At 43.5% G+C, this 25732-nt stretch overlaps 1 protein-coding gene across 2 annotated transcripts in view; it reads right to left on the reverse strand.

Moving 5' to 3' along the window:
• The window catches only part of LOC115149307 (kinesin-like protein KIF2A), a 33797-nt gene extending 14889 nt beyond the window's left edge, over nt 1-18908 (reverse strand). For both annotated transcript variants that reach the window (XM_029692060.1, XM_029692059.1), the window contains exons 1-4: nt 18710-18908; nt 15529-15623; nt 7443-7568; nt 7090-7138 (exon numbers count right to left, since the gene is read on the reverse strand). In XM_029692060.1, coding sequence (XP_029547920.1) covers nt 7090-7138; nt 7443-7568; nt 15529-15623; nt 18710-18773 — 334 coding nt within the window. In that variant the 5' untranslated portion in view covers nt 18774-18908. The remainder of the gene's footprint in view (nt 1-7089; nt 7139-7442; nt 7569-15528; nt 15624-18709) is intronic.
• Nucleotides 18909-25732: the final 6824 nt, after the last annotated feature.

The raw sequence follows: 25732 nt of genomic DNA on the forward strand, positions 1-25732 counted from the left end.
CTAAAGATATCATGGTCTTTCTCGCTCTCTGTCTCGCTCTCTCCAGATATCATGGTCTCTCTCTCCAGATATCACAGTGCCTGAGGGCTATTTTCCCCATGTATTTACAGATGGGCTTTTTATTTTCCCCATGTATTCACAGAGATGAGTCAGTATGTTGGCAGCAGCCACTCAAAGTTAGTGATGGCTGTTTAACAGTCTGATGGCCTTGAGATAGAAGCTGTTTTTCAGTCTCTCGGTCCCCGCTTTGATGCACCTGTACTGACCTCGCCTTCTGGATGATAGAGGGGGGAACAGGCAGTGGCTTGGGTGGTTGTTGTCCTTGATGATTTTTTTGGCCTTCCTGTGACATCGGGTGGTGTAGGTGTCCTGGAGGGCAGGTAGTTTGCCCCCGGTGATGCGTTGTGCAGACCTCACTACCCTCTGGAGAGCTTTACGGTTGTGGGCGGAGCAGTTGCTGTACCAGGCGGTGATACAGCCCGACAGGATGCTCTTGATTTTGCATCTGTAAAAGTTTGTGAGTGTCTTTGGTGACAAGCTGAATTTCTTCAGCCTCCTGAGGTTGAAGAGGCGCTGCTGCGCCTTCTTCACCACGCTGTCTGTGTGGGTGGACCATTTCAGTTTGTCCGTGATGTGTACGCTGAGGAACTTAAAACTTTCCACCTTCTCCACTACTGTCCCGTTGATGTGGATAGGGGGGTGCTCCCTCTGCTGTTTCCTGAAGTACACGATCATCTTCTTTGTTTTGTTGACATTGAGTGTGAATTATTTTCCTGACACCACACTCCGATGGCTCTCAACCCCTCCCTGTAGGCCGTCTTGTCATTGTTGGTAATCAAGCCTACCACTGTTGTGTCGTCTGCAAACTTGATGATTGAGTTGGAGGCGTGCATGGCCATGCAGTCATGGGTGAACAGGGAGTACAGGAGAGGGCTGAGAACGCACCCTTGTGGGGCCCCAGTGTTGAGGATCAGCAGGGTGGAGATGTTGTTTCCTACCCTCATCACCTGGGGGCGGCCCGTCAGGAAGTCCAGGACCCAGTTGCACAGGGCGGGGTCGAGACCCAGGGTTTCGAGCTTAATGGCGAGTTTGGAGGGTACTATGGTGTTAAATGCTGAGCTGTAGTCGATGAACAGCATTCTCACGTAGGTATTCCTCTTGTCCAGATGGGTTAGGGCAGTGTGCAGTGTGATTGCGTCGTCTGTGGACCCATTGGGGCGGTAAGCAAATTGGAGTGGGTCTAGGGTGTCAGGTAGGATGGAGGTGATATGGTCCTTGACTAGTCTCTCAAAGCACTTCATGATGACGGAAGTGAGTGCTACGGGGCGATAGTCATTTAGCTCAGTTACCTTAGCTTTCTTGGGAACAGGAACAATGGTGGCCCTCTTGAAGCATGTGGGAACAGCAGACTGGGATAAGGATTGATTGAATATGTCCGTAAACACACCAGCCAACTGGTCTGCGCATGCTCTGAGGACGTGGCTGGGGATGCCGTCTGGGCCGGCAGCCTTGTGAGGGTTAACACGTTTAAATGTTTTACTTACGTTAGCTGCAGTGAAGGAGAACCCGCAGGTTTTGGTAGCGGGCCGTGTCAGTGGCACAGTATTGTCCTCAAAGCAAGCAAAGAAGTTGTTTAGTTTGTCTGGGAGCAAGACATCGTGGTCCGCGACGGGGCTGGTTTTCCTTTTGTAGCCCGTGATTGACTGTAGACCCTGCCACATACCTCTCGTGTCTGAGCTGTTGAATTGCGACTCTACTTTATCTCTATACTGACGCTTTGGTGAACGGAAAGGCTGGAGCAACGAACCGCCCTTGCTGTCTCTGCCTTGCCGGCTCCCCTCTCTCCACTGGGATTCTCTGCCTCTAACCCTATTACAGGGGCTGAGTCACTGGCTTACTGGTGTTCTTCCATGCCGTCCATGGGAGGGGTGCGTCACTTGAGTGGGTTGAGTCACTGACGTGGTCTTCCTGTCTGGGTTGGCGCCCCCCCCCCCCCCTTGGGTTGTGCCGTGGCGGAGATCTTTGCGGGCTATACTCGGCCTTGTCTTAGGACGGTAAGTTGGTGGTTGGAGACATCCCTCTAGTGGTGTGGGGGCTGTGCTTTGGCAAAGGGGGTGGGGTTATATCCTGCCTGTTTGGCCCTGTCCGGGGGTATCATCGGATGGGGCCACAAGTGTCTTCTGATCCCTCCTGTCTCAGCCTCCAGTATTTATGCTGCAGTAGTTTATGTGTCGGGGGGCTAGGGTCAGTCTGTTACATCTGGAGTATTTCTCTTGTCTTATCCGGTGTCCTGTGTGAATTTAAATATGCTCTCTCTAATTTTCTCTCTCTTTCTTTCTTTCTCTCGGAGGACCTGAGCTCTAGGACCATGCCTCAGGACTACCTGACATGATGACTCCTTGCTGTCCCCAGTCCACCTGGCCGTGCTGCTGCTCCAGTTTCAACTGTTCTGCCTGTGGCTATGGAACCCTGACCTGTTCACCGGATGTGCTTGATGCACCTTTTAACATCTTGACCATGTTCTGTTATAATATCCACCCGGCACAGCCAGAAGAGGACTGGCCACCCCTCATAGCCTGGTTCCTCTCTAGGTTTCTTCCTAGGTTTTTGGCCTTTCTAGGGAGTTTTTCCTAGGGAGTTTTTCCTAGCCACCGTGCTTCTTTCACATGCATTGCTTGCTGTTTGGGGTTTTAGGCTGGGTTTCTGTACAGCACTTTGAGATATCAGCTGATGTACAAAGGGCTATATAAATACATTTGATTTGATTTTCGATTTGATTTGCTTAGCTTGTTTGATTGCCTTGCGGAGGGAATAGCTACACTGTTTGTATTCGGTCATGTTTCCGGTCACCTTGCCCTGATTAAAAGCAGTGGTTCGTGCTTTCAGTTTTGCGCGAATGCTGCCATCAATCCACGGTTTCTGGTTGGGGAAGGTTTTAATAGACGCTGTGGGTTCAACATCACCGATGCACTTGCTAATAAACTTGCTCACCGAATCAGCGTATTCATCAATGTTATTGTCCGACGCTATGCGGAACATATACCAGTCCACGTGATTGAAACAATCTTGAAGCGTGGAATCCGATTGTTCGGACCAGGGTTGAACAGACCTGAGCACGGGCGCTTCCTGTTTTAGTTTCTGTCTATAGGCTGGGAGCAACAAAATGGAGTCGTGGTCAGATTTTCTGAAAGGAGGGCGGGGAAGGGCTTTGTATGCGTCGCGGAAGTTAAAATAACAATGATCCAGGGTTTTGCCAGCCCGAGTCGCGCATTCGATATGCTGATAAAATTTAGGGAGCCTTGTTTTCAGATTAGCCTTGTTAAAATCCCCAGCTACAATAAATGCAGCCTCAGGATATGTGGTTTCCAGTTTACATAGAGTCAAATTAAGTTCTTTCAGGGCCGTTGATGTGTCTGCTTGGGGGGATATACACGACTGTGATTATGATCGAAGAGAATTCTCTTGGTAGATAATGCGGTCGGCATTTGATTGTAAGGAATTATAGGTCAGGTCAACAAAAGGACTTGAGTTCCTGTATGTTGTTATGATCACACCACGTCTCGTTAATCATAAGGCATACACCACCGCCCTTCTTCTTACCAGATAGATGTTTGTTTCTGTCGGCGAGATGCGTGAAGAAGCCAGGTGGCTGTACCGACTCTGATGACGTATCCCGAGTGAGCCATGTTTCCATGAAACAAAGAACGTTACAATCTCTGATGTCTCTCTGGAAGGCTACCCTTTCTGGGATTTCGTCTACCTTGTTGTCAAGAGACTGGACATTGTCGAGTAGTATGCTCGGGAGCGGTGCGCGATGTGCCCGTCTACGGAGCCTGACCAGAAGACCGCTCCGCCTGCCCCTTCTGCGGCGCCGTTGTTTAGGTTCGCCAGCTGGGATCCGATCCATTGTCCTGGGTGGTGGACCAAACAGAGGATCCGCTTCGAAAAGTCGTATTCCTGGCCGTAATGTTGGTGAGTTGACGTTGCTCTTATATCCAATAGTTCCTCCCGACTGTATGTAATAAAACTTAAGGTTTCCTGGGGTAACAATGTAAGAAATAACACACATCAAGCGCTGTGATGAAACTGGCTCTCATGAGGACCTCGACAGGAAAGGAAGACCCAGAGTTACCTCTGCTGCAGAGGATAAGTTTATTAGAGTTACCAGCCTTAGAAATGGCAGCCCAAATAAATGCTTCAGAGTTCAAGTAACAGACACATCTCAACATCAACTGTTCAGAGGAGACTGTGTGAATCAGGACTTCATGGTCAACTTGCTGCAAAGAAACCACTACTAAAGGAAACCAATAAGAAGAAGAGACTGGCTTGGGCCAAGAAACACGAGCAATGGACATTAGACCGGTGGAAATTGGTCATTTGGTCTGGAGTCCAAATTGGAGATTTTTGGTTCCAACCGCCGTGTCTTTGTGAGACGCGGTGTGGGTGAACAGATGATCTCCGTATGTATATTTCCCACCGTAAAGCATAGAGGAGGTGTTATGGTGCTTTGCTGGTGACATTGTTGGTGATTTATTTAGAATTCAAGGCATACTTAACCAGCATGGCTACCACCGCATTCTGCAGCGATACGCCATCCCATCTGGTTTGGGCTTAGTGGGACTATCATTTGTTTTTCAACAAGACAATGACCCAACACACCTCCAGACTGTGTAATAGCTATTTTACTAAGAAGGAGAGTGATGGAGTGCTGCATCAGAGGACCTGACCTCCACAATCCCCCGACCTCAACCAAATTGAGATGTTTTGGGATGAGTCGGACCGCAGGGTGAAGGAAAAGCAGCCAACAAGTGCTCAGCATATGTGGGACCTCCTTCAAGACTGTTGGAAAAGCATTCCAGGTGAAGCTGGTTGAGAGAATGCCAAGAGTGTGCAAAGCTGTCATCAAGAAAAAGGATGGCTATTTGAAGAATCTCAAATATATTTTGATTTGTTTAACACTTTTTTGGTTACTACATGATTCCATATGTGTTATAGTTATAGTAAAAATAAAGTTATAGTAAAAATAAAGAAAATCCCTTGTTCTAAAACTTTTGATCGGTAGTGTATATCCATACCCAGTGCATTCATCTTAAGATGGCTAGGTGAGACAACCACATATCACAGTCAAATATACAGGATACCATCATTCCATTATAGATAAACAATGGATACAGTGGGGGAAAAAAGTATTTGATCCCCTGCTGATTTTGTATGTTTGCCCACTGATAAAGAAAGGATCAGTCTGTAATTTTAATGCTAGGTTTATTTGAACAGTGAGAGACAGAATAACAACAAAAATATCCAGAAAAACGCATGTCAAAAATGTTATAAATTGATTTGCATTTTAATGAGGGAAACAAGTATTTGACCCCCTCTCAATCAGAAAGAGTTCTGGCTCCCGGTGTCCTTTATACAGGTAACGAGCTGAGATTAGGAGCACACTCTTAAAGGGAGTGCTCCTAACCGCAGCTTGTTACCTGTAAAAAAGACACATGTCCACAGAAGCAATCAATCAATCAGATTCCAAACTCTCCACCATGGCCAAGACCAAGAGCTCTCCAAGGATGTCAGGGACAAGATTGTAAACCTACACAAGACTGGAATGGGCTACAAGACCATCGCCAAGCAGCTTGGTGAGAAGGTGACAACATTTGGTGCGATTATTCGCAAATGGAAGAAACACAAAAGAACTGTCAATATCCCTCGGCCTGGGGCTCCATGCAAGATCTCACCTCGTGGGGTTGCAATGATCATGAGAATGGTGAGGAATCAGCCCAGAACTATACGGGAGGATCTTGTCAATGATCTCAAGGCAGCTGGGACCATTGTCACAGAAATGGTCCCAGCTGGAAAACAATTGGTAACACACTACGCCGTGAAGGACTGAAATCCTGCAGCGCCCGCAAGGTCCCCCAGCTCAAGAATACATATACATGCCCGTCTGAAGTTAACCAATGAACATCTGAATGATTCAGAGGACAACTGGTGAAAGTGTTGTGGTCAGATGAGACCAAAATGGAGCTCTTTGGCATCAACTCAACTCGCCGTGTTTGGAGGAGGAGGAATGCTGCCTATGACCCCAAGAACACCATCTCCAACGTGAAACATGGAGGTGGAAACATTATGCTTTGGGGGTGTTTTTCTGCTAAGGGGACAGGATAACTTCACCACATCATTTGACGGGGCCATGTACTGTCAAATCTTGGGTGAGAACCTCCTTCCCTCAGCCAGGGCATTGAAAATGGGTCGTGGATGGGTATCCCAGCATGACAATGACCCAAAACACACGGCCAAGGCAACAAAGGAGTAGCTCAAGAAGAAGCACATTAAGGTCCTGGAGTGGCCTAGCCAGTCTCCAGACCTTAATCCCATAGAAAATCTGTGGAGGAAGCTGAAGGCTCGAGTTGCCAAACGTCAGCCTCGAAACCTTAATGACTTGGCGAAGATCTGCAAAGAGGAGTGGGACAAAATCCGTCCTGAGATGTGTGCAAACCTGGTGGCCAACTACAAGAAACGTCTAACCTCTGTGATTGCCAACAAGGGTTTTGCCACCAAGTACTAAGTCATGTTTTGCAGAGGGGTCAAATACTTATTTCCCTCATTAAAATGGAAATCATTTTATACCATTTTTGACATGCGTTTTTCTGGATTTTTTTGTTGTTATTCTGTCTCTCACTGTTCATATAAACCTACCATTAAAATTATAGACTGATAATTTCTTTGTAAGTGGGCAAACGTACAAAATCAGCAGGGGATCAAATACTTTTTTCCCCCACTGTATATAGCATTTTACTAAAAATATATAAACAAATATAATTCACATTTAAAATCTATGAATGAAAAATCTGAGAACTGCAATATTTTACACACACAAAGGTACTCATTACCAATCATTTCTGTTGAAAAAACACAAATATGAAAAATTGGTGATTATAGCATTTTGGAAATAAACTCTTCAAATAGAGATCTACTATCATTACTTTCATTTTACAGTGGGTCAGTAGCCTGGTCGAATCCAGTGTTACATTGTGTACAGACTGTGGAACACGAGGAATCTTGGAGATCAATGTTCTGTTGAAGCTTTCTTACCTCTGTTTGCTGGGGTTTCAGTCTTGGGGGGCGCTATTGTTCGTCGGTTCTACAAGAGACAAATGAATACAATATGAACTTAAAGAAGCAGATGTTACACATGCTACACTTAAAACTATACTGTACAGCCACAGGAGGTTGGTGCACCTTAATTGGGGAGAACAGCCTTGTGGTAATGGCTGGAGCGGAATTAGTGGAATGGTATCAAATACAAATACATGGTTTCCATGTGTTTGATGCCATTCCATTTGCGCCGTACCAGCCATTATTATGAGCCGTCCTCGCCTCAGCAGCCTCCACCGGTAAAGCCATATGGCTATTGGCCACAGTATAGGACATTATAATTGAATGACCTTGGGTGGCTTGATTTGTTTAGCAGCGGAGGAGATGGAGGAAGCAGGAGGGGTTTCAGGACTCTGTACTACCTCCTCTTCAGGAGCCACATCTGGGTTCAGAGCAAAGATGCTCTCCAGGTCTATCTGCATGGGGAGAGAGTACAACATGTTAAAACTCTGTTCCAGACTCTCCAACCTAATGTGTGTTTGTATGTATATACAGTGGGGTCTGGAAATATTGGATCCCTTGATAAAGATGAGCAAAAAATACTGTATAAAACAAATACTGAGCTTTTTACAATGGATGGTTTGGAATTCCCATTGTTAGAGTCTATCCTGCCCATGACAAACTAGGCAACACACATGGCCAGTACATTCATAAAAAGTGCCATTGTTTACATCGTTACCTAGCAACGTACTACTACTACTACCACCGGTAACTCCTCATGGATGATTTAAAAGTAACTTTTGATATTTATTTATTTTTACATTTTAAGAATGGTGGCAACAAGAAGAAGAGGAGGTTATGAAAGAAATGAAACAAGAAGAGCAAGTGGACCAGGAACCGGAGCCAAGAGAAAGAAATTTAGTTTAACAAGTAATTCCCAAAAAATCTGATAAAGATGGGGGACAAAATGATTGGATTCCCTGTTTTCAATACTCCAGCACCCTCCCCTTGTGAGGATAACGACAATGAGCCTTTTTCTAAAATGTTTTATGAGATTGGAGAACACATTGGGAATGATCTTAGACCCTTCCTCCATACATAATCTTTCCAGATCCTTGATATCCTTTGTCTGCACTTATGGCAGCTTCATTAAATAGTACCCACAAAACACCAGTCTCAACATCAAGAGTGAAGAGGCGACTCCAGGATGCTGGCCTTCTAGCCAGAGTTCCTCTGTCCAGTGTCTGTTCTTTTGTCTATCTTAATCTTTTATTTTTATTGGCCAGTCTGAGATATGGCTTTTTCTTTGCAACTCTGCCTAGAAGGCCAGCATCCCGGAGTCGTCTCTTCACCCTTGGCGTTGAGACTGGTGTTTTGCGGGTACTATTTAATGAAGCTGCCGGTTGAGGACTTGTGAGGCGTCTGTTTCTCAAACTACACCACTGGGCAGAAGCAACCAGGTTTTTGGCTAAAATGTCCTGGTACCTGGTAAAGTTCATGATGTTGTTGACATTAACAAGGGCCCCAGGACCAGTGTAAGCAAAACAGCCCCGTAACATCAAAGATCCACCACCATAACCATATTTAACAGTAGGGATGAGCTATGTTCTGCATATGCATTGCTCTTTCTAAGGCCAAACCCACCATTAGTGTAAGTGGGCAAAGACCTATATTTTCATGTCATCTGACCATAGCACTGCCTGGACTTTGCTAAACGGCATTGGTACTTGGATTGGAACCGGTGCTATGGTCATATGACACGGAAATAGAGGTCTTTGGCCACGCACACCAGTGGTGGGTTTAGCCTTTAAAGAATAATGCATATGTAGAAAATACCTCATCCTTACTGTAAAATATAGTGGTGGAACTTTGATGTTATGGGGATGTTTGCTTCCACTGGTCCTGGGGCCCTTATTAAGTTCAACAGCATCATGGACTTTACCAAGTATCAGGACATTTTAGCCAAAAACCTGGTTGCCTCTCCCAGGAGGCTGAAACTTGGCCGCAAGTGGATCTTCCAGCAAGACAATAACCCCAAGCTAGGGTTGCACATTTGGGGAATATTCAGAGGTGGAAACTTTCTATGGGAATTAACAGGAATATATGGGAATATATGGGAATTAACAGAAATATATGGGAATGAATGGAAATATATGCAAATTAATATTAATACTATTTAAATGTAGATGTTATTTGTATTGATATATTTACCATATCACATGGTGACAGAAATATAAACATTTTACCTTATCATAAGTAGACATAATTGCAAATGATTCAATTCTTCCAATAGAAATAAAAAAACAATTTAGTTACGAATTGAACTTTAATTAAATGAGTTGACTCTTCACACGGGATGATTTCACTGAACAACAAAATAAAGGGAATATTGAATGATCCCCAATGAACCATCGCATCTTCCAAAAATGTTTTCAACATACATCTGTAAAATGATAGTCTAGAAACTAAAGCTTTGGTTGTCTTCCTCTCAGGCTTCCATGTCTTCTCCCTGGACCTCCTCAATGTCCACCTCTTGAACATCAGACTCTGAGGCCTCATCTTCATTGTCACTTTCCAACCTTGTTGAGTATGGCTTGTTGTAAGGCTCAAAAAGCCTCAAATTTGCCAGGATGGCCACCAATTTTTCAACCCTTGTATTGGTCAGCCTGTTGCGTACTTTGGTGTGCGTGTTCCCAAACAAGGACCAGTTATGCTCTGACACGGCTGATGTTGGTGGGATTTGGAAGATGATGGAGGCAACAAGGGAAAGAGCCTCAGATCCACAAAGTCCCTTCCACCAGGTGGCTGATGAGATATGTTGGCACGACTGCCATATTGCATCTCCATCCCAAAGCCCTTGCTTGGAAGAGTACTTCGCCAGACTGCTAAGAACCTTGCCCTCATTCAGGACAAGGTGGCGAGACACAGTAGTGATGACACCATAGGCCTTGTTGATCTCTGCACCAGACAGGATGCTCGTCACCATACCTGGGGTCCAACATGTACGCTGCGGCATGTATGGGCTTCAGGCAGAAGTCTTCATGCTTTTTGATGTATTTCAGAACTGCAGTTTCCTCTGCTTGGAGTAACAGTGAAGTGGGCAGGGCAGTATGAATTTCTTCTCTTACATCTGCAAGCAGAGTCTGAACATCAGACAGGATGGCATTCTCTCCCTCAATCTATTGTTTTCAGGAGTTTCAGGCTGCTTACCACTCTCTCCCAAAATACATCATCCAGGAGGATCCTCTTGATGGGGCTGTCCATATCGGCAGACTGTGATATGGCCATTTCTTGGAGACTCCTTCCCCTCCAGGAGACTGTCAAACATGATGACAACACCACCCCAAAGGATGTTGCTGGGCAGCTTCAATGTGGTGCTCTTATTCTTCTCACTTTGCTTGATGAGGTAGATTTCTGCTATAACTTGATGATCCTTTCATACCTAAACATTTCCTTGGCTCTCTTGTAGAGTGTATCCATTGTTTCAGTGCCATGATGTCCTTGAGGAGCAGATTCAATGCATGAGCAGCACAGTCAATGGGTATGATGTGAGGGTAGGACTCCTCCACTTTAGACCAAGCAGCCTTCATGTTCGCAGCATTGTCTGTCACCAGTTCAAATACCTTCTGTGGTCCAAGGTCATTGATAACTGCCTTCAGCTCATCTGCAATGTAGAGACCGGTGTGTCTGTTGTCCCTTGTGTCTGTGCTCTTGTAGAATACTGGTTGAGGGGTGGAGATGTAGTTAATTATTCCTTGCCCACGAACATTCGACCACCCATCAAAGATGATTGCAATACAGTCTGCTTTCTCTATGATTTGCTTGACCTTCAGTTGAACTCTGTTGACCTCTGCATCCAGCAAATGAGTATATAAATCATGTCTGGTTGGAGGGGTGTATGCTGGGCAAAGAACATTCAGAAATCTCTTCCAATACACATTGCCTGTGAGCATCAGAGGCATTTTCCTGTAAAGATTAGAAAAAAATGAGTACAATTCCATGTACAGATAAATAGTTAAGCAGTTCGATTAAACAACTCCTTTGTAAGATAAATGTTTTAAAATGAAACATGTATGGAAACAGGTGAATTAACATTCCTCAGTTAGTAGGCTCAAGTGAGCTAAAACCCACATGGTAGAAAAAACAAACTAGCAGAAATTGTTAACAAGTTAGAAATGACTTAAACACACTTTGCTGTAGGCTACTATTTACTAGTTAACAAAAAATCATGTATGTCATATCACATATATTCACCCCACACAGTATTGTAATCAAAACGTACCAGAAAGCATGTTGTCCTTGGCTCAGACAGTGTAGTAGTGTGGGCTCAATAGCATTTCATTAGTGTGCAAGATCTTGAGAATCAGCTGTACATGTGATGGAAGAGTGCACTGCACATGTGATGGAAGAATGCACTGTGCATGCAGAGGGTTGCAATTTCATTGAATTGGGGGATAGTCTAACCAAAATATGCCACAAGACCTAGAATTGCCTTATGTGTATGCCAAAAAAGGTTCAGTTATAAGATAACTTTTTTGATGAATTTAAGCAAAATTCTCCAAATTAACATCCCATGGAAAATTTCTGGAAAAATTATGGAAATTTACCGAAACGTTTCCGACCCCAAGCACACATCAAAATCCACAAAGAAATAGTTAATTGACCACACAATCAACATTTTGAAATGGCCATCTCAGTCTCTGGACTTGAAAACCTGTGGTTTGAATTCAAGAGGGCAGTTCATAAGCGCAGACAAAGGATATCAAGGATCTGGAAAGATTATGTATAGAGGAATGGTCTAAGATCTCTCCCAATGTGTTCTCCAATCTCATAAAACATTTTAGAAAAAGGCTCATTGTCGTCATCCTCGCAAGGGGAGGGTGCTGGAGTATTGAAAACAGGGGATCCAGTCATTTTGACCCCTATGTTTTTTTTTTGGCATACAATATAGGCCTAGCTCAGAACTATTTTATACTGTATTTTTTGCGAATCTTTATCAAGGTATCCAATAATGGTAAGGCTAGTAGTAGAAGTAGAGGTAGTAGTGCGTTGCTAGGTAACAACATAAACAAAGGCACTTTTTATGAATGTACTGGCCATGTGTGTTGCCTAGTATGTCATGGGCAGGATAGACTCTAACAATGGGAATTCCAAACCACCCGTTGTAAAAAGTTCAGTATTTGTAAAATGTATATTATACAGTCTTTTTTGCTAATCTTTATCAAGGTATCCAATAATTCCAAAGCCCACTGTATTGGTGGTGTTGGGTGAAAAAAAGCTGAAGACAAATGTTTGTCTTGTATGGACTAATAAAGTAATCTCGTAACTCAGGAAGACATGAAAGTCACACTTTTTCGCTTCATGTGCAGTGAGGTTGATTAACCAGTGACATTTAAGAAAAGAAATAGGCTACCATGTTTTTAAAAAGGCATGTCTGAAGGAGCTCACTCACACAAGGGCTGCACAATTAATCTAATTCACATCGAAATCTAAATATTGACATATGCAATGTCCATATCGCAAGAGAGCCACTCAGCAGCGTGTACCGTCCGTTTTTATAGTTTACTCTGTTTGTCCTCTCTCACTCTCTCTCGGCTGCTTCCCACACAAAAGCCCCGCCCCTGTCAATCAAGCAGCGCAGTTCCTCCTTGCTGTAGGAATCACAGTAAGTATACCAAACATTAGGAACACCTTCTTACTATTGAGTTGCCCTCAGAACAGCCTCAATTAGTCGGGGCATGGGCTCTACAAGGTGTTGAAAGCGTTCCACAGGGACGCTGGCCTATGTTGACTCCAATGCTTCCCACAGTTTTGCCAAGTTGGCTGGATGTTCTTTGGATGGTGGTCCATTCTTAATACACACGGGAAACTGTTGAGCGTGAAAAACACAGTAGCTTTGCAGTTCTTGACACTAACTGGTGCGCCTGGCACCTACTACCATATCCTGTTCAAAGACACTTACATTTTTTTTGTCTTGCCCCACTGAATGACACACATACACAATCCATGTCTCAAGGCTTAAAAAAAATGTATTTAACCCATCTTCTCCCCTTCATCTACACCGATTGATGTGGATTTAACAAGTGACATCACTAACAGATCATAGCTTTCACCTGGATTCATCTGGCCAGTCTATGTCATTGAAAGAGTAGGTTTTCTTAATGTTTGTATACTCAGTGTAAGTTTACATGCTGTTCTGTCAAATGCAGTCAACAGATTGTTCAAAACAAGACAACTCTGCTTTCCACTTTGCTTCTTAATATAAATCATTGTATTTCTATGATTCCAAAAGTTCACCTATCTAAAGTGTTATGATCTATATGTCTATCGCAAGGCACACACACACTAAAGCACACTACTTAAAGTGGAACTGATTTTAGCAACATGAAATCTTATTCAAATCTGTTCATATACACCCCTAGGAAGAATATGGCATGGTCATATTATGGTCATTCTTAAAATGTTTGGGCATTCCGTAAACTAAGGCATTTGTGAAAATTCTCTAGCAGTATAGAGTGGGAAAGCGGCCGTACGTTTGGTCACTGCAGTAAATAAAACATCTGTCTCGTACAGGACTGGAGTCTACGCAGATGGGTGCACCATAGCCAACCAGAGCTACAGTAGGCCTTTATGCTATGCAAACAAGCCATTTGCCACACAGGCCTGCAAATAATTATGTCAATACCACGGGAGTCCTCTTACATTTGGGAACGTTACAGTCCTATTGATCAAACCATGAAAATGTAGGCTCTCTAGCCTCAGTTATGCACATCAACAAGATCAACAACTAATGCTAGCCAGAGCAAGATGAGCTAAAATCTAACGAAGGAACATAGATAAACCCTTTCAAACCTTTTTAGCCATCAAAATTGCACTGATAAACGATGGGGAAGTGTAGCCTATTCATCCTTCTGCAGCTTCCCTGCAACCAAGCACCCAAGCAAACTGGCTACAGTTGGTTAGCTTACTAGCTAGCTACTTCCAGGCACAAATGAGAGAACACCTCACTGAACATTTTACTTTCCCTAGCAGAGCTGTTTAGCTAGGCTGTTTACATGTTATCTAGAGCGTTTGTGACTAACTATTCGTTTTTGTGCCTATATTTACTGACACCGGTCATATTGACTTGCCTAGTATGAACGACTTGCCGGTCATACTGACTTGACTAGCTAAAATAAAGGTTAAATAAAACAATAAAACATTTACATTCACCCGGTGTTTTGTGCGCGTTCGTAAATTCATCAATTACTCTACGCTCTGGCACACTCAGGCGAGAATGCCCTGAAATCGGAGTAGATAGCCAGAGTTAACTTGTGAATGTTAATTAAGTGAATAAGTCGTTCAAGTTCTTGCTAGCTAACCAAATGACCCCTGCATCTCTAGCTGTGTAGCCACCGAAAAACAATATGAGGGGAAAACGTCAGTCACTCACCCACTCCTTCAATGACTTGACATGACATCCTCCTAGCAGCTAGCTACCTAGTTAACGTTAGGCTCCGCGTTTTTAGCTTGCTACATAAATAGATACTCATACTCTGAATGTCATTGTATGCTGTAGCGTTAATATTTCCCTTCACTGGAACTAACTAAGGAGCCTAAACCATGAAAAACTGCACCAGACCATTATTTCTCATCCACCAAACTTTACAGTTGGCACTATGCAATCGGGCAGGTAGCGTTCTCCTGGCATCCGCCAAAACCAGATTAGTCCGTCGGACTGCCAGACGGTGAAACGTTTCCACTGCTCCACAGTCCAATGGTGGCGAGCTTTACACCCCTCCAACTGACGCTTAGCATTGCGCATGGTGATCTTAGGGTTGTGTGCGGTTCCTCAACCATGGAAACCCACTTCATGAAGCTCCCGATGAACAGTTATTGTGCTGAAGTTGCTTCCAGAGGCAGTTTGGAACTCTGTAGTGAGTGTTGCAACCGAGGACAGATCCTTTTCACTTGGCGGTCCCGTTCTGTGAGCTTGTGTGGTCTACCACTTCGCGGCTGAGCCGTTGTTGCTCCTAGACTTTTCCACTTCACAATAACAGCATTTACAGTTGACCTGGGCAGCTCTAGCAGGGCAGAAATTTGACAAACTGACTTGTTGGAAAGGTGGCATCCTAGGACGGTGCCATGTTGAAAGTCACTGAGCTCTTCAGGCCATTCTACTGCCAATGTTTGTCTATAGAGATTGCATGGCTGTGTGCTCGATTTTATACACCTGTCAACAATGGGTGTGGCCGAATCTACTCATTTGAAGAGGTGTCCGCATACTTTTGTATATGTAGTGTACTACGATTGTCTGTTTGTTTCATATCTACAAAGTAGTTAAAACGCTGTCAGTTCCACTTTAAGGGCATCTACAGTAAAGCTGATTTGCAGTAAATCCTCTTTCTGATACAAGCTGATAGGGGGTCAGACATGAATGCATAACACACACAGTACCTCTTTCCCTTTCGTGTCTCCATTCTCTATCCACTCCACCGTGACACTCTCGTTGTCTTCATTCAGTGACGTCACCATGGCCTGGTGGATTCGACCTGCAAGATACATGTTATAAACATATAGATAACAGCTGTATTGTAGACTACTACAGGCTACAGAATAGAGGTTGACCGATTAATCGGAATGGCCGATCAATTAGGGCCGATTTCAAGTTTTCATAACAATCGGTAATCGGTATTTTTGGCCACCGATTTGCCGATTTACTTTTTTTTTGGGCTGACTACCTGTTACGCGAGGGCAGCAAGAAGCCAAGGTAAGTTGCTAGCTAGCATTAAACTTATCTTATAAAAAATGATCAATCTTAACATAATCACTAGTTAACTACACATGGTTGATGATATTACTAGTTTATCTAACGTGTCCTGTGTTGCATATAATCGATGCGGTGCCTGTTAATTTCTCATTGAATCACAGCCTACTTCGACAAACGGGTGATGATTTAACAAGTCCATTTGCGAAAAAAGCACTGTCGTTGCACCAATGTACCTAACCATAAACATCAATGCCTTTCTTTAAAATCAATACACAAGTATATATTTTTAAACCTGCATATTTAGTTAATATTGCCTGCTAACATGCATTTGTGTCACTTCTCTAGCGTACTGTGCAAGCAGTCAGGGTATATACAGCAGTTTGGGCCGCCTGGCTCATTGCGAACTGTGTGAAGTCCATTTATTCCTAACAAAGGCCGTAATTAATTTGCCAGAATAGTACATAATTATGACATAACATTGAAGGTTGTACAATGTAACAGCAATATTTAGACTTATGGATGCCACCCGTTAGATAAAATACGGAACGGTTCCGTATTTCACTGAAATAATAAACGTTTCGTTTTCGAAATGATAGTTTCCGGATTCGACCATATTAATGACCAAAGGCTCGTATTTCTGTGTGTTATTATGTTATAATTAAGTCTATGATTTGATATTTGATAGAGCAGTCTGACTGAGCGATGGTAGGCAGCAGTAGGCTCGTAAGCATTCATTCAAACAGCACCTTCGTGTGTTTTGCCAGCAGCTCTTCGCAATTCTTCAAGCATTGCGCTGTTTATGACTTCTGTTTATCAACTCCCAAGATGAGGCTGGTGTAACCGATGTGAAATGGCTAGCTAGTTAGCGGGTGCGCGCTAATAGCGTTTCAAACGTCACTCGCTCTGAGACTTGGAGTAGTTGTTCCTCTTGCTCTACATGGGTAACGCTGCTTCGAGGGTGGCTGTTGTCGATGTGTTCCTGGTTCGAGCCCAGGTAGGAGCGAGGAGAGGAACGGAAGCTATACTGTTACACTGGCAATACTAAAGTGCCTATAAGAACATCCAATAGTCAAAGGTATATGAAATACAAATCGTATAGAGAGAAATAGTCCTATAATAACTACAACCTAAAACTTCTTACCTGGGAATATTGAAGACTCATGTTAAAAGGAACCACCAGCTTTCATATGTTCTCATGTTCTGAGCAAGGAAGTTAAACGTTAGCTTTTTTACATGGCACATATTGCACTTTTACTTTCTTCTCCAACACTTTGTTTTTGCATTATTTAAACCAAATTGAACATGTTTCATTATTTATTTGAGGCTAAATTGATAGTATTTATGTATTATATTAAGTTAAAATAAGTGTTCATTCAGTATTGTTGTCATTATTACAAATAAATGTGGAAAAATTTAAATTGGCCGATTAATCGGCATCGGCTTTTTGTTGGTCCTCCAATAATCGGTATCGGCGGTGAAAAATCATAATCGGTCGACCTCTACTACAGAACCATAAAATCTTCATTCAGCCATGTGACCACATCATGAAGAATTCGTTCCTGGCTGCCATAGATGAGAGAAAACAGTTGTAGACTCATACAGTTACACACTCTTGACTATTGAAATGCAGCCATGACCAAAATACATTAGGTCACACTGAACAAAGAGGATGATGGGCAAGCCAGCCAGAATCTGCCAGGATGGGCAAGAGGCCTTCAGTGACAGATGTGTCAATAGCCCTGGATCTGATTGGTTGTCAAAAGCTTTTATGCATGTTAACATTAGATTGTTTGCCTTTCGTTTTGTTACTGTACACGGAAAATGGTTTGATCCATGTCTCATTCTAAACAGCTAACAAACATACAAAAATACAATCACATACAGTTGCTTGATAAAAAATAGTCATACAGTTGCAGATAATAAAACAATCAAGACATATTCATTGCTGCTGAAACACTAACAGAACATGTATTTTGCTAGTCCTTCCCCAGCGCAAGAACAGGCGGGAATTAAATAAATAACAACCAAATACTATTCACTTTAGAGTAGCAAGCCCTACTTTATAAAGTAGTAGGTAGTAGGCTATAGTCAGTGGCTACTGCCAGCTACAATACTTGGCTACTATGCGCAATGGGCGTGGTCCTGATGTTTGATTACATTTGTCTACTACTATCACAGATCCGAGCAAAGACAACAGTCACAAATCATCATCATCATCATCATCATTCTGGAGATGCTCTTAGATGTATTCACCACACACCATATCACCCCATAATCTCACACTCAGGCAATGAAGTGGATATGATAGGCCATTGTAATCTAATCTAATCACAAAGCAATGAAATCAAGATGATCACCCGATATTTGTTCAATGAGAGTGTAAGCTACTGTAATGACAAGCGCATGAATGCTAGAGCTGAACAGTCTACTGTGACTATTCTTACTTTGCCTGTTAGCTAAATGCTATAGCGGATGAATGGAGTATCATTGCCAGCCAGCCAGCACGGCCTATAACGGCACAGGTGGATGCATCCTCCCTGCTACTAGCTAGCCGGCTAGCCTCATCCACTAAAGGCTACGTCATTCAGGTAATAACCAATTTGATTGACAGCCGCTATGTCAGACAGGGACGCTGTGTCAGACAGGGACGCTATGTCAGACTGTGATGCTATGTCAGACAGGGACATGGCAGTAGCGCCGAGCACAGATCTCCATGCCATTGCTACGCTAGTTATCCAACTCAGCATCCTGCCTAGGCGCTGCCTGGAAGCAACAAAGATGATGTAGCTAACGCGACAGCGCCTCAATGAAAAATGCATCTTCACCCAGCTAGCTTGCTAGCGGTCGACTAGGGGAGATCTGTCTTACCATCACTCCGTTTGATTTCCACGTAAATGCCGATTAGAATCTTTCCGAAGACAGCGACGGCCATCCCTCATGTGTGTAGTATGTGTGTGTATGGCTGTAATATGGGTGTGTAGTTGTTCAATTGGAGGGGGACCAAGTTGCGCCACAGAGAAGAGAAACCGGGAGGAGGTCAGGATAGAGGGAGAGACAGAAGTGCGCACGCGCCAAGACAACCTACCCTCCGCCAGAACCGAGAAAACGCTAAAGAACCGAAGCATCCAAGAAGCCAGTTGGCTGCTATTTGTGATTTTGTCTTCTAGCTACAATTATAAGATTTATGCAATGTTCTGTTGATGTGCATTTGAGTGAAAAAGCCGCACGCTTACTGTATTGCAAGATAAGAGGCTTATGTGGACTTGGCTAATTCTATAAATGCGTATAATTCACAATGTATAACCAGTGATTGAGAGTATAATAGTCTATAAGTATGTAATATTGTTATTTTAAAGGTTTACAATTTAAATAATTATGATATGCACATATATTATTATATGCATATCGTATATATGCTAAATTGGTCAACATGATTGTTAAATGCTCTGTTTAGATTGTGATATTATTATTGTACTAGGCTAAATGTTAATCTCCTCTTGATTTCACCTGCACTTTATTATTCTGAAAAACAAATCTGGATGATATTAACTGTGTGCCTCTCCATAGCTGCATTGGAAGAACAGTGTGTCTGCATCTCAATCAGTGATGCAGTTGTCATTACAGACATGGTCTTAGAATGCACCATTGTTCCTCCCTATGGGAATCTACAAAGAATCACATTGTAGAAGAAGCAAAACACCAGTACCACAACTCTGTCATCAAATTTGTAAAAACTTTTTTTCTAGATCAAGTTTTTCCCAACCCCACTTATACATTAAGATTTCCACAGAACATTGACTATTGCAATTGATAAGTAAGTCTACTTATTTTCATTAAGTTAAGCCCAACAGAAGAGAAAGTTGATTGGAGCCACTATACACTGACTATACAGTATGTTGTGCAGGTTGACGTTTATTGTCATGAGTCTTGTCCTGGAGGCAGAACTGCGCAATTTAGCCTTAGACCAACTGCAAAGTCAAAATTGGCTAAATTCATGAAAACAAAAATGTGCTTTTTGGTTTTAATTTAAGTTTAGGGTTAGGAAATACGGTTTTCAGTGTGGTTAGGGTTAGGTTTAAAATCAGATTTTATTACTTTGTGGCTGTGCCAGCTATTGACCACTCTGCAGAGCTGCCTCCAGAACAAGATTCATGACAAAAAACGCTAACCTGCGAGAGGTATAGTCCCATCTTGTCATTCCCACCTTGAACCATACCATGGCAGCAGAGGGCCATCTAGTAGGCATCTCTCACATGGGCCCTATTTGAATATTTTATAAACACATCCTAATCTCACCTATTTGATTGGAAGATTCCGGCAAGGAAGTGAGAACGGAGGGATGCGTATTGAACTTTTTAAAACAGGTCCTTCACTTGTATTTCTCATGTGGTATTTTACGTTTCACTTTTTGTTGCTGAAGAAAGGTATAGTTTGGTGAGTTGTTGGATAGTTTTGTGCTGTTCTAAATCTAATACAACTCAAACACAACTCAAACACAAGTTAATCCCAGTCAGACATCCATACAGTCAGTCAGAACACGACACACTGTTAGTCACTCTGTGGATGGTGAGGATGATGGTGAGGATGATGGTGAGGATGATGACGATGCATTCAGTGTCTCACATATGCAGAGGCATCTGTCAGGGAAACTAACAGCAGTAACACTGTCCCTCTTCTACCCAGCCCTGAGCTGCAGCTGTCACTCCTACACAGACAGAACCACAATCCATTCCAAAAGATGAATGAAGCTGCCTGCCTCTCTTCTCTCTCGCTCTCTCACACACGCACACACGCATGCACGCACACACACACACACACCCTGCATCTCTCTTCCTGTCAATCCAGAGGGCCCATCCTTCCCCAATGTGATGGCCATCGTTGTCTGGCCTATCTGTTTCCCCAGCAACCACGTCCCTCGCTGTCAGCTGTGAGGGACTACCTTCTGTATGTCTGCTTGTCTCCTACTGGATTAAGGAGGAGCTTGATGGTGTTTGATGATTGTTCTTTGTTTGTGTGTATAGGGGTGGATGTGTATGGGGAGAGAGACTGTGTGTGTGTGTGTGTGTGTGTGTGTGTGTGTGTGTGTGTGTGTGTGTGTGTGTGTGTGTGTGTGTGTGTGTGTGTGTGTGTGTGTGTGTGTGTGTGTGTGTGTGTGTGTGTGTGTGTGTGTGTGTGTGTGTGTGTGTGTGGAGACTGTGTGGGTGCCGGTGCGTATGCCGTTGTGTGTGCGTGTTGGGGGAATGCGTGTGTGTTTGGAGTGTGTGGGTGTACAATATCCAAAATAGGCATGATTTTCCCTACGATCAAAGGAAGTACTTAACAAATAGCCCATTGCCACCAAGTCATATTTATTACATTATCATCGCCATAGAAATACCTCTTCCCCAAACTGATTGGTCAGTCGGACGCAGTGACTGAACTGTAAGCCCATAAGCCCAGAGCAGCCTGCCATGCATAGGCAATTTGGAGATCATTCGCATTATTTTACATACCAATAACTCATGTACTGCAGGCAGCGATCGCTGGGAGTCTATTTTGCAGTCATGGATAATTCAGGATGCGAGCAGACAGTGCATATGGAGATCCTTTGTAGGGGGCTGAGGAGGATTTGGAGATTGCTCAATTCCCCCCTCATTCAGCCTCCTCGCCACTCCTCACTCCCCACTGTAATAGCACAGGCCTCGCTCTCAAGCCGTAATAGGGAAATGTCGTATACCGGTACCTCCATCCATCCAACCATGGCTGCACTCATGTGTAAGTCTATGGCCACTAACCCTGGCATGTCCAGTATTGCCATTACCACTGTGCAGCCAAGACTGAGTGAGTGTGTACGCTCTCACAAGCTAAAGCAATGCTTTCTTTTTCTTTGTCTTCCCCCCTCTCTCTCTCACAGAATGCCCATCTAAATGAAAGCATGTCAGCCCTGCTTAGGCCCGCGTAGCTCTAATGGTGAATCCTCATTATTCATTTCCTTAGAGACTCTGCTTTTCAACATGGTTGCAACTGTAGAAAGGCCTGTCATGCCGTTCCACTGTCTGTCCATGGTCTGGCATGCAGATCGCTGGCTCCAAGGTAACCCGGGCATGGCTTCCTCACTCCACATTCCATGTGTGTGTGCGTGCGTGCATGCTGTGACATGGCAGACATTCCAGTGCTAATTACCATTGCCATGGCAGTAGATCTGAGCTGGACAGAACAGTCAGGAGGGAGGAGCATTACAACCAACATTCAGTATTCTGTGTTCTTAGTGGACAGTGTGAGCCATAGAAATAGAATGACTACTATGCACATACCGGCCACAGAACCTTGATTACAATGGGAATGTCCATTCTAATGTAGTTCTATGTTGGGAGCAGAGGCAGGGGAACAGATTCTGTGTCTAATGGTTTCTGGCAGCGATGGGCCCTTAGTCCTGTTCACTGGAGCCGCAACATCCCCCAGGGGTACACCGGCTGTTAGAGCTACCCCTCCTCTATATTCTATCACTCTATCGCTCCTGTCCTCCCTTTGTTACACACGTCATTAAAAAGAAGAAAGTTCTGCATATATCTGATGTACTCTTATAGCTAGACTACATATCCTCTATATCCCCTCATATCCCTTCATATCCTTTATCCATCCATCTTTTTAATAGGAAATGTATTTTCAACCAAACTCTATGAAGTCCAATTTTCAGGGTAGAAGTTTTAAATTGGGATTTATATGTTTTAGTATTTATGTAATCTTGGGAATCACATATGAGTAGTTGAACTGTTTTCTTGTCTTGGGCTAAGGTTTTGCTAGGGTTAGGCTGGGGTGTGGACATGAAGCTAAGGTTAAGGTTTTGGCTAGGGTTAGGGTTATGCTGGGGTGTGGACATGAAGCTAGGGTAGGGGTTAGGGTTTTGGCTAGTTAGGGTTGAGTAGGGGTGTAGACATGAAGCTAGGGTTAGGGTTATGGTTTTGGGATAGTAGTCTATTAGTACGTTTACCAAGACACAAAGAGGAGAGGGAGGAGGAGAGGTGGGGAGGAGGAGAGGTGGGGGGGGGGGGCGAAAAGGAGGAGGAGTGTGAAAGGGGAAACGGGTGAGGAGACCTCTCGGGACAGGATGCATCACTTTGAAGTGCATTCTGGGATAGCGTGCTGTGATGCTTGCTCATTACATTTTCATAGGCTGTCCCTCCTGAGGCCTGTGTGAATCTAAAGGTCCAGGAGAATTCAATCTAAAGGGGATACTATAGGAGAGTGGCAGAAATAGATGGTTTTCTCGTCTACGGTATTTTCAGATGGAGGCGCTCATTAGCCACTTCCCTCATTAATATGGTTTCATATTCTCATTATACTAGTACTCTTTACAGAGTTTACTAGTCATTAAGGACAATAACATGTAGCCTATTCACTCTACTAACACCTTACAGCCTGTGATTTCTGTATTCTTCCTCTCCCTGTCCCCACTAAACAAATATCTGTCTCTACATTGAGTTCGAGACATGACGAGAGTGTCAAACTCTCTGTAATGATACCAAGCAGATGATCCTAGGCTTCCTAACGACCGTATGAGACCTGGTTGTGTCAGTAAGAGGGACTTTCTACAGTCATGGTGCTCTCCTTTACCTCTACAATGACCCAATACATGACCTCAAACAGAAGCGGCTATATCTAAACTAGCCCTATGAGATGCAAGACAGGAGTGGAACAGAAATCCAATGCAGCCAGACTTTTCACATATCCCATATCAGCTATATAGACTATAAACAGTGGTCTCTTTCTCTCTCTCTTTCTCTCTCATATAAAATGTTAATTTGACAACTGAGACTTGTCAACTGCTGGAAAATGTATATCTTGTCAGTTGATCTTCCTTGTGTTTCTCAACATGTTTCAATCGATTTTTTGTCCGAGAGGCAGCAAATGTCCTTTATCTTTCAGCCAGAGTGTTCCTGTGTTCTTCATGCCCGGCCTGCCATACTGCTTCTTGTCATTTATTTCAATATGGTCACTTCATGGTTAGATGATAAAGCCATTATCTGAGCTATTCAATATCTGTCACACACCGTCACCATACGGGTAGCAATTCATTTTCTCCCGTGACGATGCAGGAGCCATCCCCTGAACCCAGATTACATTTCTTTGTCAATTTTTATTTGAAAATGTATATTTCACCAAATGGGCGTGCCATTCAGATTGTCATGCGGGGCCACGCTCAGAACCTATGTGAATCTCTGTCAGTGGAGCACAGAGCTGTCATAATAGGAATCAATGGGATGGTGTGATGGTGACAAACTGCTGGGGATGACAGTAAAAAGAGGGGGGACTGGGAGGAAGAGATGTGTGTTTGTAGTGGGGAATCTGTCATGAACGTTACCATCCCCAGATGCTATTATATTGCCACATGAATAAATTAAGCAAGAAGGCACGAGGGGGTGTGGTATATGGCCAATATACCACGGCTATGGGCTGTTCTTATACACGACGCATCGTGGAGTGCCTGGATACAGCCCTTAGCCGTGGTATATTGGCCATATACCAAAAAACCCCAGGTGCCTTATAGCTATTATAAACTGGTTACCAACATCATTATAACAGTAAAAACAAATGTTTTGTCATACCCGTGGTATAAGATCTGATATACCACAGCTTTCAGCCAATCAGCATTCAGGGATCGAACCACCCAGTTTATAATATTGAATAGATACAGGTACATTGAAGAAATTATTTTGTGTTCAGTCAGCCTATGAAGGGTTCCAACCAGGTTTTAGAAAAGTTGGGGTGGCAGGTGGTTAGAGCGTTGGGCCAGTAACTGAAAGATCAAATCTCCGAGCTGACGGGTAAAAATCTGTCATTCTGCCCCTGAACAAGGCAGTTAATCCACTGTTCGTAGGCCATCATTGTAAATAAGAATTTGTTCTTATTTAAATAAAGGTTAAATAATGAAACATTATTTGACATCTCTGGTCAAGTTGTCTTAGACTAAAGAGTACTTCTCTCATGCAAAACTCAGTCAAATCAAATCAAATTGTATTTGTCACATGCACCGAATACAACAGGTGTAGACCTTACCGTGAAATGCTTACTTACAAGCCCTTAACCAACAATGCAGCTTTCAGAAAATATTTACTAAATAAACTAAAGTTTAAAAAAAAGTAACACAATAAAATAACAATAACGAGGCCATATACAGGGGATACCGGTACAGAATCAATGTGCGGGGACAGTTAGTCAAGGTCATTTGTACATGTAGGTAGGGGTAAAGTGACTATGCATAGATAATAAACAGCAAGTAGCAGCAGTGTAAAAACAAAGGGGGTGTCAATGTAAATAGTCCAGATTTTGGGGGTAGAAACTGTTAAGGAGCCTTTTAAGGAGCTGTTAAGGAGCCTTGACTTGGCGCTCTGGTACCGCTTGCCGTGCGGTAGCAGAGAGAACAGTCTGACTTGGGTGACAATTTTTGAGGCCTTCCTCTGACACCGCCTGGTACAGTAGACGATACAATACAGTAGGCCTGTATAACAGATGGGCCAATGAAAAGTGTACTGTACTGACACCGCCTGGTACATTAGACGATACAATACAGTAGCCCTGTATACAGATGGGCCAATGAAAACTGTACTGTAGCAAATGATCCTCTCAGCTGAACAAGATCACATTCTCACATCTTACAGCGGTAGAACACTTCTTGATCGCTCCCAGATCCTCGGCAAACATGCATCCACAATGCTGCTGGGGAGACGACTGTTTTCTTGATGAGATACGCATGGTGTGTATTCAGCGCAAAATATGTCACCGCCGTCTTACTCCGAACAGCGTTCTTGTGATCTGCCTTTATGAAAAACGTATGTGTTGTCGTGTTAGGAAACTTCAGCACGGCAAACTTCAGACCGATTAAGAAGAAATCAAAGTGCAGATCGTCACTGA

This window comes from Salmo trutta, chromosome 15 (assembly GCF_901001165.1).
Source record: "Salmo trutta chromosome 15, fSalTru1.1, whole genome shotgun sequence".
Taxonomy (NCBI): Eukaryota; Metazoa; Chordata; class Actinopteri; order Salmoniformes; family Salmonidae; genus Salmo; species Salmo trutta.